At 38.9% G+C, this 14,764-nt stretch overlaps 1 protein-coding gene across 1 annotated transcript; it reads left to right on the top strand.

The window, feature by feature from the left end:
- The first annotated feature begins 1,697 nt into the window (after positions 1 to 1,697).
- On the top strand, positions 1,698 to 13,673 carry LOC146313313 (transmembrane protein 79-like). The gene is made up of 5 exons (XM_084739929.1): positions 1,698 to 1,925; positions 4,121 to 4,951; positions 7,696 to 7,890; positions 8,006 to 8,228; positions 13,178 to 13,673. The coding sequence occupies exons 2-5, from the start codon at positions 4,246 to 4,248 to the stop codon at positions 13,371 to 13,373; spliced, it is 1,320 nt and encodes a 439-aa protein (XP_084596055.1). The 5' UTR covers positions 1,698 to 1,925; positions 4,121 to 4,245; the 3' UTR covers positions 13,374 to 13,673.
- The last annotated feature ends 1,091 nt before the right edge of the window (positions 13,674 to 14,764 follow it).

Here is a 14,764-nt window from a genome sequence, read left to right on the forward strand (position 1 = left end):
GCACTAGGCATGATGGGAGCATCACTTCATCCGCCTCTCTTTTTACCCTGATGCTCCCATCACTGTGGAACAGGGTAAATCTTGACTCATCAGACCACATGACCTTTTTTCCATCGCTCCAGAGTCCAATCTTCATGCTCTCTAGCAAACTGAAGCCTTTTTTTTATCGATTATCCTCACTTATAAGTGGTTTTCTTGAGGCTACACAGCTGTTTAGTCCCAATCCCATGAGTTCTTTTTACATTGTTTGTGTGGAAATGCTCTTACTTTCACTATTAAACATAGCTGTGAGTTCTACTGTTGATTCTTTTTAGGATTTGATTTCCAGTCACGATCATTTGAGATTTTTTCCAACCACATTTCCTTCTCAAAAATGGTGGTTCACCACTATCCTTCCAGGTTTTAATAATGTGTTGGACAGTTCTTAACCCAGTTTTAGTAGTTTCATCAATCTCCTTAGATTTTTTTTTTCCCTTCTGAAACAGTAACGTCTTTTCCACGACCACAGGATGTGTCTTCTGACATGGTTATTTAAGAAATGAGAGGCTCATCACTGCATCAGTTAGAGTTAAATCACTTGTTGCCGGCTGAAACATATTAATCACTGTTTTGATTGTTAAATCCAGGTGGTGACTTTTTTTGGCCAGGCAGTGTTTATGGTTTTAATACAGCAGTACCTTTAGTATTTGCATTTAGACTGCATCTCTAAGCACACCATAGAAGTTTTAGTCAAAAGATGAATTTACATTGGCAACATGTTTAATGTACTGTCCCAGCATTAATTTTTTGTTTGTTAATTAAACATTGGCCAAGATGAGGATCCACACTTGGTGCAAATAAATTATGTGGCACCTCATTATCCTTAAGTATAATTAGCTATAAATATTTTTGAATGTGTATTGTTTTGTTTTGCAGAAAACACTATCTGGCATGCATCTTTCTGTGCTTTCTGCCAGAAAGGGATTTCTAAAACCATGGTGAACAGTTTATCCTAACTCAAACAATATTTTCCTCAACTTAACTTTTGTTGCCTAAACCTAATCAAACTGTGGCAGAAAACAGAAAATAATATTTAAAAAAAAATAAAATAAAATAAAGCTAGTAAATCTACTAAGTCACGAAGAAAGTCAAAAAAAAAAGAAAGAAAGAAAAGAAAAGCTTCATATGTGAAGCAGCTTCCTAGGTGGAAGTTGCTCATCTAATCCATTCATCCACCACATCCTTTTCCTGTTCTGTTTTGGACTTTATACTATCTCACATGACTTCCCAAAGCCTTTCTGCTAGAAAACCCTCTCTGCAGCTTTCTGGCAGAAAGATTTCATCTAATCCAATCATTTACCATGTTCTGTTCCTGTTCTGTGTCCAAATTTATACTAACTCGCATAACTACCTAAAGCCTTTCATGGTGAAAAGTCTATTTTAATCCAAACCATGTTTTCTTAAACCTAACCAAGTATTTTTGTTGTCTAAATCTAAACAACTGTGACAGAAAATTTAAAAACATGAAGCTAGTAAGACAAGTAAGTCACGAAGAAAGTAAAACAAACAAACAAACAAACTGCCTCCTAGGTGGAAGTTCCTCACCTAATCCATTCACTTATCACATCCTTTTCCTATTCTGTTCTGGACTTTATACTATCTCACGTGACTTCCTACAGCCTTTCTGCCAGAAAACCCTCTCCGGCGTACAGCTTTCTGGGCTTTCTGACAGAAATGTATCTTCCACCCCAGTCACAAAAGTCTGGACACGCCCCCTGAAACGCGGGCCAGATCTTTGCCGTGACGTTTTCGGTACGTGGAAATAGAAACAGAGTGATACCTCTTCGCCGTTTCCTCCTCTCTGTGGCGAAAGAATGGATTGAGCACCTGGTCACACCTGTCCGCCAGGTTACGTCTTACTTCAACACTGAAAAACCACCGAACCGGTGAGATTTCTACCTTAAAACGAAGTTTTAACGAAGTTTCTGTGATGTGACCGGAGTCGACGCAGGTGCGTTAACCGTTAACGTTCAATATTTTTTCTCTGTTTGAGTATCACATGACTCGGCAGTAGCCTGAACTCGGAGTTGCTAAACAAGTTTTAGCTGCAGCTCGAAACTACATTCCTCACTGCTGTTCGCCACCAGGCCTAATTATCTTCACCTCAGTGTGTGTACAGGATTTTAAAAGCTTTGTAACACCTTCACTCGTCACAGCGAGCTGGGAAAAGTTAATAAATATCTGTTTTGAAGTGAAAATTCAACCACAGGCTGCGTTGAGAGCTCGGACTTCATGCAACCGGCTGGAAGTGTTTTCTTAGCAGCTCTCACTGAGGAGTGTCAGTGTTTGTGAATTATTGTGTGGCTTTAATTTAGCGCCGATTAAAACTGTAAAAAAAAAAATAAGAGAGCTAATGTAAAGTTAAATCAATATCCCCTGCAGGTAAATTGAGTGAGATGCAATAATTTTTTTTAAAACATGAGAAAATCTCTCCTGAAACCAGCCTCAGTAAGTAAAATCTGCATTTTTAAATCTCATAATCTTATTCTAGAGTCGAGAAGTCTGTTATAAATCCATCCGTGGTTTAAACCTTCACACTCAGAGTCACAACAACACAGCAGCTCACATCAAATCTAACCCAGCCGCCTGTCGTTGGGTCTGCTGTGTGTGGTTTGACAGGCAAAGTCCAGGAGCTTTCATGTGTTCTCACAGAGTAGGAATGCAGCCATGTTTATATAGCTTTGTTACTCACTTTATAGCTGAAATGTATCAGTGACTTCTGTTAATAATTTGCCCTACAGATACGCTGTCCCTAAGCTGGGTTTAGCTGAGTTTGATGCACTTGGGAACCTCCCAAGAAGCCTTTTAAGTACAGTGAATTTTAGTTTTAATTGCGTCTTTTCTCAGTAAATGTGCAGCACTCTATTATGTAGTTCTGAATTGTAAAATAGTCCCTCTGCATATTTTAAAGAGGCCGCATGTTTTCCATGTAGTTTAAGGTTTTAGTTCTGGAGACATATTAGTGTTGGTATTTTTAACTTAAAAAGGTAAAAGGTGCAGCAGCTGGCTTGGGGTTTTGTGCAGCGGTCATGGATTATTATTGGTTTGTTGTGTTTGTGGTGCTTTTGTCTTTATGCCTATGTAATTTGCATTTATTTATGTCAGTGTAAGGAACTGAACACACAAACACCAAAGGTCCAGTTTGTAAGCTTTATGACAATGTATTGTCAGAACATGGCACAAATGGAATATAATATTCATAACCATGTTTTCATTAATGTATTATCACCTGAAAGTAAGAACTGTTGTATTTTTGTTACTTTAGAATGAGACGTTTATATCTACAGAGGACATCATCATTTTTGGACCGCCATGTTTCTACAGTAGCCCAGAGCAGACAAACCAAACACTGGCTCGAGATCTAGCCTTTTGTGTTTTTTTGTGGCCCAGCAAATCCTACACACTGGTCCTTTAAAGTATTTTAGTGTTGACTTTATTAGTCAATTGATTGATTGGTTGATTGACAGAAAAGTCACTCCAATGATGTTGATAATCAGTTATGTCTGTTTCAAGCAAAAATGCCAAAAATTTTGATGCCGTCGTTTCACGTATCTTTAGGGTTTGAACTGGTCACTTGGTCTCCCCTTCCAAACCTGTAAGAGAATCTGTGATAGCTGTAAAACTCATGATTCAGGTGATCATACACCAATGAAAACACACTTTTGAATATTATCTTCCTTTTTGCACATATTCTGCCAACAAACCTCCATAAATCTTAGACCATGGTGTAGTTGCACTTTTTTTTTTTTCAGAGATGATTTTGACTTTAACACTGATGAATTAAAGAAAAGATACCATACAATTATCACCTTCAAATAAGTGATGTATCCGCAGTGACTTTGCTTTTGGTGATACCTGTTTTGGTCTTTGGGTTAAGGAAAAATTCTATTTGTAGTAAACCTTAAGTAGTATGTGCCTGATTTTCTGAGGGGACTGACAGCTACACAACTCCAATTTGCTCTTTACACTGTGTCGGGCTGTTAGGATGAGGCATAGAGGGTAACACCCATGATAAACAGTGAACTTTGATGTTTTTTTTTTTTTCATGAAGTTGCAGACTAACATTTCTTTCCTCTCACAGAGAAATCAACCCGTATTGCCAAAAATGACTTTTAGCAGCTGGAAGAAGCTTTGCTAACAGTCAGACTCTTGACACTGCAGCAGGAAGTGACTGAAAAGAGAGAAAATTAAATTGAAGGCTCAAGAATGTCTGACCAAGGTGGTTTGATCACAGAAGAGGTGGCACTGTCACCTGCTGCTCTAACGCCAGAGCCGCAGATAGACTCAAAAAAGCCACAAGAAAGCAACAACACAGAGGAAAGAAAGCAACTGACAGATGAAGAGGAAGAAGACTTAAAGGAGGAGGAGGAGGATCATGAAGAAGAAGAAGAGGAGATGAGCCGCTCTGCCCATCTGGAGCCCAGCACTCTGCCGTGGCCCGGAGACAAAGACAAGAGGCCTCAGACGGACAACGATGATGGAGTGTGGTCAGACAAGGCTGAAGAGAGGGACACGGGGATCAGCGGAGGAAGCCAGGACCTGTCGGAGGAGCGGAGCCAGGGCGAGGGCGAGGCGAAGATCAAAGACAAATGGAGGGAGAGCATGCCTGAGGGCGAGAGGTGGAGGGACGACGAGATCGAGGTGCAGCGGGACGATAAAGGTGACAGCTTGCTAGCAGATGATGAGGCGGAGGAGGAGGAGGAGGAGGAGGAGGAGGAAGGAGAGTCGAATTGGATGTCAGAGAAAGCAGCTCTGGGTTTCACTCCACAAGTCACGATTGTGCGTCCGTGCAGCAAAGAGGTTCCAGAGGAGAGCAGAGTCGTCATAGAGAGGGACGAGAAGGAGCTGCAGGAGGAGCCCGAGGTAGCCGTGCATTATTACCCAGAGTGGACAGAACAGGACGACAAGTACTGTGAGTATAAGACACAAATTAACTTCACTGCATCTGAACCCGTGTTTATTAGGAATTACATTTAAAGAGTAAAAAAGTTATGGAAGGGATAATGTACACGTGATGTAATCGGGTCATTATGACAAATTAAACATCAACTGGGGAAAGGGTTTACTTTGCCATAATGATCTGCTCACTGTACATTATCTGGCTTATAACACTTCTACTTACTAAAAAAGAAGATCTTATTGCTCCTCCAGAGTCTAAAATCAGAACTGCATCCGTAGCAACAGGTCTATTCTTCATAGCAACAGTGTGTGTGTTTTGAGTTTTTAACAAAGTAAATAGTCACTGATAACATTTAAGATCATATATTTGCCCTGAGCTTGTGCAGCTTGTTCCATGTAGAGCGGCAACGATTAATCCATTATAAAATTTAGCAGCAACTATTTTGATAGTCAATGAATCGGTTTGAGTAAAGCAAAGGTGCGATCCCCTTTAGTTGTAAGGTTTGACAGAGAAAAGTCCCAGAATGACCTATCAGAGGACCTCAGGATGCATTTAGACTTGTAAGAGGTCAGGATGTCAGCCGTATATTCTGGAGCTGACCCTCTACGAGCCTTAGAAGTGATTAGCCTTAGAAGCTGCTGGGTCTTTCTCTTGGTCACAATACAGGTGCTCTTTGGATACTTCAGGTATTTTGCACTCATTCTTCAGGTGAAGGGCTCATTGCATGGGTCAAACAGTCTTAGTAAAAAATAAAAAAGGCAAGGCTTCTTCAAAAAAAACAGTGTGTAAAGTTAAAATGGCAAAAAGAGTTAAAAAAAAAAAAATGACCAACATGTATCGATAAACTCAGGTCTTCATCAGGGTCAGACAGGAGTAACTTGCACGCCTATGCTGTGTTGTGATTGATCATGAAAATGTGTGTGCAACCTTTTAATATCTGTGCTTACAGTTAAACTGTGAAACGAGCAACAATATAATATGTGGACTACATAAAAATATATAGATAGATATGTGGATAGATAAATATATAAGATTAGACAATAGGAAAGTCGCTGAAACAGAAACAAAAGGAAAACTGAACTAGAGAAGTAAAGAACTTATAATCCTAAAATAACAAGAATTTAGTACTTACAAGATCAGACAATTAAGAGACATGGAGACTGACTGCAAACCAAATCAATGACAGCTTTATTTAGTTTTTTGCAACCCCGATAAATGTAAACACAATAAAACAAAATGTACAAAAATGGTCAAATGGTGAGGGGTGTGAAGATTGCGATATTTTGAAGTTCAATGATCATTCTTATGTTTATTTTATTTAGATATTTTATTCTTTCAGGTCATAATTTGCACCCATGAAATAGCAAAAGCATGAAATTTATATTTTTGCAGACCTTTTCAAGTATCAGTCCACAAATGCACATAACAGCTTTGAAGAACCATTACTATGTCTGAACATTTTTCCCCCATTTTAAAGTCAAAATTTCAATTTGAAAGACTGTATTTTTTCACATCCTAATCTATTTTTATTTGTTTAATCTATTCTTCCGTCATACTTTATCAGCAATGTGTCAGATGTCTGTATGAGGCAACAGAATTATTGCATAGTATAGATTTTTGATTTTGTGCGAACTAAGTTGTCAGTTGTTGTTTCTCCATTTGTATTTTTGACCATATTTGAACTCTAAATAATTTTTTGTTGAGCATATCATAGTTTTTTACGTGAATGAAATTATCTTTGGTATCATTTTTTCTCAGTGGACCTCAGTAACGTTCTGTTAGTTCACGGTTCTCTCCTGAAACTTGATTGAATGCCGTCAGATTGGTTCAAACAAAGTGGATCTGGGTAATTAAATGTCGACTCGCTGGGAATGAACAGAGTTAATGTCAGTTGGTTCAGACAATGAAGTGAAATGAACCGTTTATACAGCACTTGAATTTTGCGGGGAAGGTATCAAGTACTTTTAAGTGAAAAGTCTGAAGTCGTCAAATTTGTGACTCGAGTTCACGAAATAAAACACACTTATCAAATGAAGTGTAGGAGCAGGAAGAACCAGTCAGAGACATGGATTTACCCTACATCTGAATAGTGTCCATTATTTAAAAAAAATTACTCTCTGATTCTGCAAAAATATGTCATATTTAGTTTTTTTATTTGTGTGAAACCCTTAAATATCTCCACTAATAATAAAACAGTAAAATTATTCACAATCTAATATGAAGGAGAGAGAACTGGGGGATGATGCAAACATGACTGGTGCCATAAACCCCTGAAACACCAAGGTGTTTCAAGCATCAAATTTCTTAATCCCCTAATCCTATTTAGTGATTTCCTGCCCAAATCCTCCTCTTTTAACAGTTATTAAATCAAATTAAAGCCAGTTTAATTAAGATTATCATCATTAAGACAGATGCTCACAAACTCCTCTGTCTTTGTTCCTTCCCTTTGAGAACAGAGGACACTTAATCTCTTTTGTGGACGTTGAAATCAACACGCTAATTTCATTTTAATAACTGGTCACATATATGAGATTGCCGAGCACATTTGCACTCAAGAAGTGAGTGAGTCACTGCACACTGAGCCGAGTAGAGCAGCGTAATGATCTCTTTTCTCCTTAATCAGACATAATTACATGTCTTCAGATGAATCATGCTCTTACTTCAGTCTCCGTCTCGTTCTCTTTGTCTCGCTGTCACCGTCCCGTCCCATTAAAGACATTTATAGATACTGATTATCCACACTTTTCCTTCCTCAGACCTGTGTGATCACCTGTGCGGTGAAAAACTGAAGGTAGCTCTGTCGACCGTCGCCGGAGGGATCATCTTCCCCTTCCTGGTGTGGGGAGGTTACGCCCTCCTCCCCTTTGACCCGCCGCTGCTGCAGAGCCCCCCACTCAGGGTGGTGTACACGCTACGCTGCGCCTTCTTCGCCATCATCCCCATCCTGCTCGGTAAGACCTCAGTATGCACATGTGTTAAACTTTATCGTGCATCGTGGCAAACACTGAACAGTGTAATCGTCACGCAGAATCAAACCAGGTGATGTTGACCCTCGTCTCTCTGCAGGTGTGTTGGTGCTGGGTGTGGCCCGGCTGCGTTACGGCACCCTGAAGCCCCTTTATCAGAGCACGCTGGTGAACAAAGAGGTGGCGGTGCACTGGCACTACATCAACGAGTCGCTGGCCCTCTTCCTCTTCTTCTTCCTGCAGCTCGCTGTCATGGCAACCTACGTCAGCCAGGACCTGGTGAAGTTGGTGCCGCTGCTCACCATCATATTTGCTTTCGGCAGGTATGTGAGTTCGCCGTCACGCGCCATTACATGCTTTGAAGTGGAGGGATACAGGATTCTGTGCGTGGAAAAAATATCTGACTGTTGTTTATTAAGTGTCTCCTGGATGATACTTAAAATAACAGACGTAACAGACTCATCAACTTATGCCAAAACAATAAATTCAGTCAGAAATGATAAAAATATCAAAGACGTAATGCAGGAGCAAACGCCAACAAGGCAGTGACATGAATCACAGCTAAATCAAGACATTAACAGCTTAAGAACAAATATTTTAAAGTGAGGAAACATTCTAAAATGAACACAACCATCAACAAAAGCAAAAAGTCCAACTTTCTTTTAGATTTTAAACTAAATGTGGGAAAATGACTTTTTAAAAGAAATTGTCTTCGTCTGGCTTTACACAGTGAAACATCCATGCAACTACAGTTGTAGGTTACAAATTGCACGAAACATAATTTCCATGCAACTTGACATTTGCACAAAACAAAAATAATCTCATGGAACACCATGTAAAAGTTTATTCCACTGAAATTAGCTGGCTTGGTTGGTAATTTAGTTTGGATTTTTTTTTATCTCTAGTATTGTTTTCTTGCTAAATTATATCAAGTAAAAAGTGTCACTGCAACTAAATTCACAACTTTGTGTCTCATTTCATATCATTTTCTATAATTTGCTAGATAATTTAAATTTGGACATGTTGCTTGTTGTTTCTTCTGGTACTAGCTGGTTACTTTTCATAATGGTTGTCACTGAGATACGAAGAGAACTATCTTTGCATTAATGCTAAAAAGTGTAAAAATCTAAGATATGTCCATAGTGCTGTTTATTAATTTGTTCATTTTAATGCTAATGTTGCTACGTTGAAATCCGTCAAAATTGTGCTGTATTAACCGTAGTTAACATTATCATCTGTCACGTTGTCGGGGTTTTGATATTTCATGAGACTAGTTTCACAAATTTCAAATTTCAGAATTTTGCACCTGCTGCGGCTGAGTTTCATACAGGTTTTAAGTGGGGCTGTATGTTGACAAGAGTCAGCTGATATGATACATGTCATAATACAAAGGTTACAGTTCAATATACTGTGATATGCTGTGATACTGTAAACAAGGTAATATACTGCAGTTTTTTTTTATCTAATTTTAGGAAAACTGTCGTACTATTAAAACACACGACCACCATATGCATAAAAGTTTAAAAAGTGTTATTTTTAAGCAATCAGAACAGTAAAGATAGAAAATAAAACTCTAGCAGTCGGAGGTTTTAACACCAAATGAACCACTGCCACTAATCTTTGCATGTATCACAATGATTCAGTGTGTTGAGAATCAATACAGAATCACCAAACTGATATTGCTATACTCAAGTGTATCAGTATTTTCTTACACCTTTAGTTTCAAGTGTGTTGCAGAGAAGTTTACACCATGCAGCTCAAATGCAGCTGAGTTTCATCTGAGCGTCTAACCAAGTAAATTTGTGTGAAAGTTTCACCGTGTAAAGCCGGCCTTAGTGGGGAAAGAAGTTGTTTTCAAAAGCCAATAACGTGATTAAGACCTGAGACTTGGTTATCAGTCTGTCAGCAGTTTGGTTCCTGGTTGCACTTTGGCTCAAGAAGGAAATGAACTCTACGTCTTGTTAGATTATTTAAAGAGCAGCCTGGCTTGTGAAATCACCCTATTAATACTGGCCAACTCTGATGTGGCTAAAACAGTCTGCCTGTACTTACAGAACAAACCAATGACTGTTAGTGACAGAGACAGTGTTGTCTTGTGCAGAGAGCTCATACTGAGTTTGTCAGTCCTCAGTGAAATTAATGAAAAAATGTCAGATTTCACGTTAACTTTCTAACTAGTAAAGAATATAAGGATGCACAATAATGTCTGCACATCATCTGTATTGGTTAATGAAGACGGTATTTGCCCAAAACGAACAAGATGATGCTTTAAAAACTGTCATTCATAGTTTTCTTATTTAGCCCAGTGAATGTGTACATTTTGAAAAGCATTGTATTTTATGTGTGCATCTGCCAGCGGGCCATCATGGTGACAGCAGGCAGAATAATATGAATATTTATTACAGGATAGACGCGACGTTCTCTGCAATTAGGTGGAAAAACATGTGCATATATCAGCATCCACCAAAATGAGCCGGCATAATGAATATGCAAAATGCCATTTCCAAAAGTCCAATATAGTGCATCCCTAAAAAAAACATCCTTCTGTAGTTTTAGATGTTCATTCCTATCAGTGAAACAACTTCACTCACACCTCATGCTGGAAATACACAAACATGTCACAGCACGCAGAGAAACCACACAAATGGTCAGAGAGGATCAGGACAAAACCACGAGTTTAACGGCAGTCTCAAAACCAGTGACTGAAAATGAAGGTGAAAGTTTAACTCCCTAATCAGCCCGACTGTCTGTTGAAGTCCACTGCATTGTGAAAGAGTCATTTCCTGCTGTAACTTTTATCTGTTGTAGTCATCACTGTGATCATGTATGCCAGAGTTTACAGCGCTGACTGTATATTCTAACAGTCTGCGGGTACAGTCACCATTTCCACTCGCAAAGAAACTGGTTTAACTGGGGATTTAAACCTGTTGGATGACTCACAGGGTTGCATAGCAAGTCTGAAGTTTACAAACAAGAATCTTTTTTTTCTGTTTCTGTTTCCTTTGTCTTTTAAGTTTTTTCAACTTTTTAGTTTTTTGTCTTTTTCATTTGCTTTTCTCAATTGTCATTTTGGTATTTTGGATTATACGTTAAGGAAAAACATTTAAAGGTACAACTGCAGTCAACATAATTTAAGTGGAAATTGCTAACTTTTTTAGCTTTAACTCATCATCATGAAGTAACTGTTGATTGGACAGTGTAATGGCTATGGAATAATGACACCATCTGTATTTTTTCTTTACTCTTCCCTCCAACCTGACACAGTAACATCACTCAAAATGTTAATACCATACAAAGTACCTCTTCAGTGAACAGGCTTCTTTCTTCTCTCTTATTTACAAAGTGGAGTTGATCATTTCTACACTGAGTTTGGCTCTGAGGAAACGGAAAACGCTCTGGAGTCGTATTCAGAAATCTTCCTCGTACAGAGATTTGCTCCAAGTAATGAAATTCTAACAAAATTCTTAGAACTGTGACGTTTTCTAAGAACTTCCTCCCACAGTTAGGAGCTCTTTTAAGGGCCAAGATGATTTGTGAATCACTCTCCTCTTTACCAGAGTCTCCTCCTAAATTGAAAAGCTGTTAGGAGGAGAGAGGGGGACTTTTAAAAGGCTGTAGTTTCTTAAGCAGAGGAGAAAATGGCAGAGAGACGAGGTGGAGAAACGCTGAAGGACAGCGAGTTAATGAAACGCTAGAGATCAGATTATGAAGAGGTACAGTTTGTGATCAATCCCATTGGGGTTCTGCTACATCATTAATAATGCATTTTATTTCTGTTTATTTATATATCTCAGAGTGTCTTACAAAATAAGATTTTGCAACAGTGCAGCAGTGATGATGATGATGATGATGATGATGATGATGATATATTATATATTAATTACTAAAATTACCAGCACATTAAATAAATAAATATAAGAAAATTAATATAACAACTATCAGCATTTGAAGAAGCTGCTGCTCAAGTGGCCCTGTGTTTTCAAACAGACTGTAGACTACTTTAAAGTCTGGCTTAGAATTTATTCAACCCAGATGTTCTTAAATAGTATTTATAATTACACCATGTCCTAATAGAATCTATCAGTCTATTGATTTTAGTGTCCATTTTATGCCTGTTATCTCCAAGAGAGTGTTTTTCTTTTTCTTTTTGGATCAACCAGTCACATTCTTTAAAAGCATGAGTCATATCATACCTCGTAACAAGGTCAACCACACCTCTTCACTGAGATAAAGTTTCTGCCCCGTCCTGCTCACAGTCGCGCTCTGAGAGTTTGGACTCCTCGCTAGAAAAGTTTGTGTGAAGTTAGGAGCTCTCTGAGAGTTTTATGAGAGAACGGCGGTGTTGTGTTCAGGCGTCGTCTTTGCTCGAGAGTTGACAAGTTCTTGAATTTTACAATTTCCCAGAACTAACATCTCTTACCCCCTGCTGTCACTTGGTTGAATTTGTTTCACTTTTCAGAGCAATGTCCAACATGAGTGAGGTAAAATGAAATTGAAAAATAAAAATCGTCTGAATTGCAATAAGAGGTTAAACAGAAGCAGCACGTCCAGCTCTGATATGTCATAAAAATATATCTGAGTGTATGTCAAGGGCTGAAGCGTGATTTTTGTGATTTATTCTTCTGTGCTTGTCAAAGAATATCAAGAAAGATCTCCAGACTTGAATAAGTTTATTTTCAGAAACTCGTAGTGTGTCCTGAGGGCAGCGTCCTTACTCCTCAAAAGCATCAGGCGATGAGCCAGAAGGGTAGTGAAGGTCGTAGCTCCTCCCTCGATCCCAAATCACTCTGGGATCATAATCAATATCATTTAACGTACCTGCCATTTTTTCCACACCAGTAAGATTCTGAGTTGTCAAAACAACACGGCCTCTAAATACTGAGTCGTTCAAACCAGTCAGTTAACTACTGTGGTCTCTGAAAAAAACATTCTTAAGCAGAATCAAACGCACGATGAGGGAAAATTAGAGCGAGTAAAAAGCATCTATTAAGTTATTAATCCAGATCCTTTGAGTCATCAAGCGCTTGACATAAAAACGGATGAAAGGCGTGAAGGAGCTGAGCCGTCTAATGTTCCTGCTCAAAGGGGAGAGTGGGTGTACGAGCTGCTGTGGGTAGTGATCGCATCTTTTTGTCATTATTTATCAGAGTGAAGCTGATTATAAATCCACGTCGCACAGAAACGAGGGATCTAAGGCTGCGTACGTCCCTCTCATCTTCCTCTGTAACTGATTATTCTGTTCTGTTCTGTTCTGTTCTGTTCTGTTCTGCAGGCTGATCTACTGGCTCTGCCTCTCTCTGGGCGGCAGCAGCATCAGGGGCCTCGGCTTCGGGCTCTCCTTCCTCCCCATACTCGTCATGCTGGGCGTCAACCTGTACTACATCTGCTCGTCGGTCGGAGACGGGGCCGTTTTCGACGTAGAACCGCCGGAGACGCCTCCTCCACCCAGGCAGCACTTTTGGGGTTAAAGGGCGACGTCCGAAAACAGGCGGTGAGGAGTTAAAGAGACAAACTGTGTGAGACTCGCACAACTTTAAAGTTGTAATCCTTAAGATTTGGTGACACACATGGTTACCGTGGTAACATCGATTGGGATTTAACACTACATCAAACACTCCTCGAGCACTTGACTCCCCAAAATGAACAATGAAAGAAAACCTCAGAAATGACCATTGTCGTGTTTTGTAGCAGTCAGTGCCAATTGTGGTGACAAATGCTTTGTGTCTCCTGTGGCTTTGTTACAATAAAAGCCGTCGCGTGATTCTCAAGTTGAACGCTTTCATAAATATTCGGTTACTGCGTTACACCACTTCTTAACACACAGCAGGTGAGCAAACGCAAGCCAAGATATTTCATTTCGATCTGTTGGATTGATGAATTAACTAATCTGTGCAGCTCAAATTTTTGTTTTTATTTTTGAAAGGCAAAAACAATCACAGTATCTGCCAGAATAACATAAAATGATAAAATACTATTTTTTTTGTCAGAGCTGAGGCTGAAATAAATCAGAGAGCCAACAGTAAACAGTCAGGCTGTTATCAATGAGATGAAATTGTACTGGATTACATGCGTGCATCATTTTCTGTGAGTTTATAAAGTCGATCTAAACTCAGCGCTGTAATGGCGGACAGTAAGAAATATTTTGCAAACAGAAAATCATCAAAGATAAATGTCTAACATACCAACTTTACTACTGATTTAATGAAAATCTCAAGGATTACAACTTTCAGTGTTAAATTCTATTGTTTATGTACAAAAAAAAAAGTCTATGACATGAGGCGGGTTGTGGGTAAATTTGTGACTTGAATCTTCCTTTCTGTGTGTAAAAATGCAGAAATCTAACATAAATCACATGATAGCCAAGGAAGGAAGCAGAGAAAGTTCACATACACCGACGAAGCTCTTATCTGCATACAGTTTAAACCTCTAAGAAGAGCTCTTCTTCAGACCACGTCTCTGTACGGTGTGTGCGCGTTTACTAATTTCACTGATCTTGCAGTATAAATCTTTAAAAACTGTCTGAACCTTCTTTTTGTCTTGAGCTGATTCAGTCCAGTTTTGACTCGTCCAGTGTTTGGATGTGATGCAAAATGAAACAGAAAGGTGAAACATGAAACCTGAAAAGAAACTGTCAGTTAAAAACACAGAATCAAGTGAGCTGGATATTAAATGTAAATATTTGAGGATATTATTAGATTTTTTTAATAAGAATTTTTATGAATTTTTCCATTTTTATTTTGTTGTCACACAACCGGTACTGATGGTAAACTTTATATTTATAACTGAGACTGTTTATCTTTGTTTTATTGATCAAAGGCTTTTCTTTGTTTACAGCAGCGTTAGTCACTGGGCTATTTGT

This window comes from Lutjanus erythropterus, chromosome 16 (assembly GCF_056507025.1).
Source record: "Lutjanus erythropterus isolate fLutEry1 chromosome 16, fLutEry1.hap2, whole genome shotgun sequence".
NCBI classification, from domain to species: domain Eukaryota; kingdom Metazoa; phylum Chordata; class Actinopteri; order Lutjaniformes; family Lutjanidae; genus Lutjanus; species Lutjanus erythropterus.

Excerpts from the sequence above, each read along its gene's own strand:
- LOC146313313 (XM_084739929.1), top strand. The coding sequence starts at position 4,246 with ATGTCTGACCAAGGTGGTTTGATCACAGAAGAGGTGGCACTGTCACCT. Across the intron at positions 4,952-7,695 it reads AGAACAGGACGACAAGTACT|ACCTGTGTGATCACCTGTGC; the intron begins GTGAGTATAAGA and ends TTCCTTCCTCAG. Across the intron at positions 8,229-13,177 it reads ATCATATTTGCTTTCGGCAG|GCTGATCTACTGGCTCTGCC; the intron begins GTATGTGAGTTC and ends TCTGTTCTGCAG.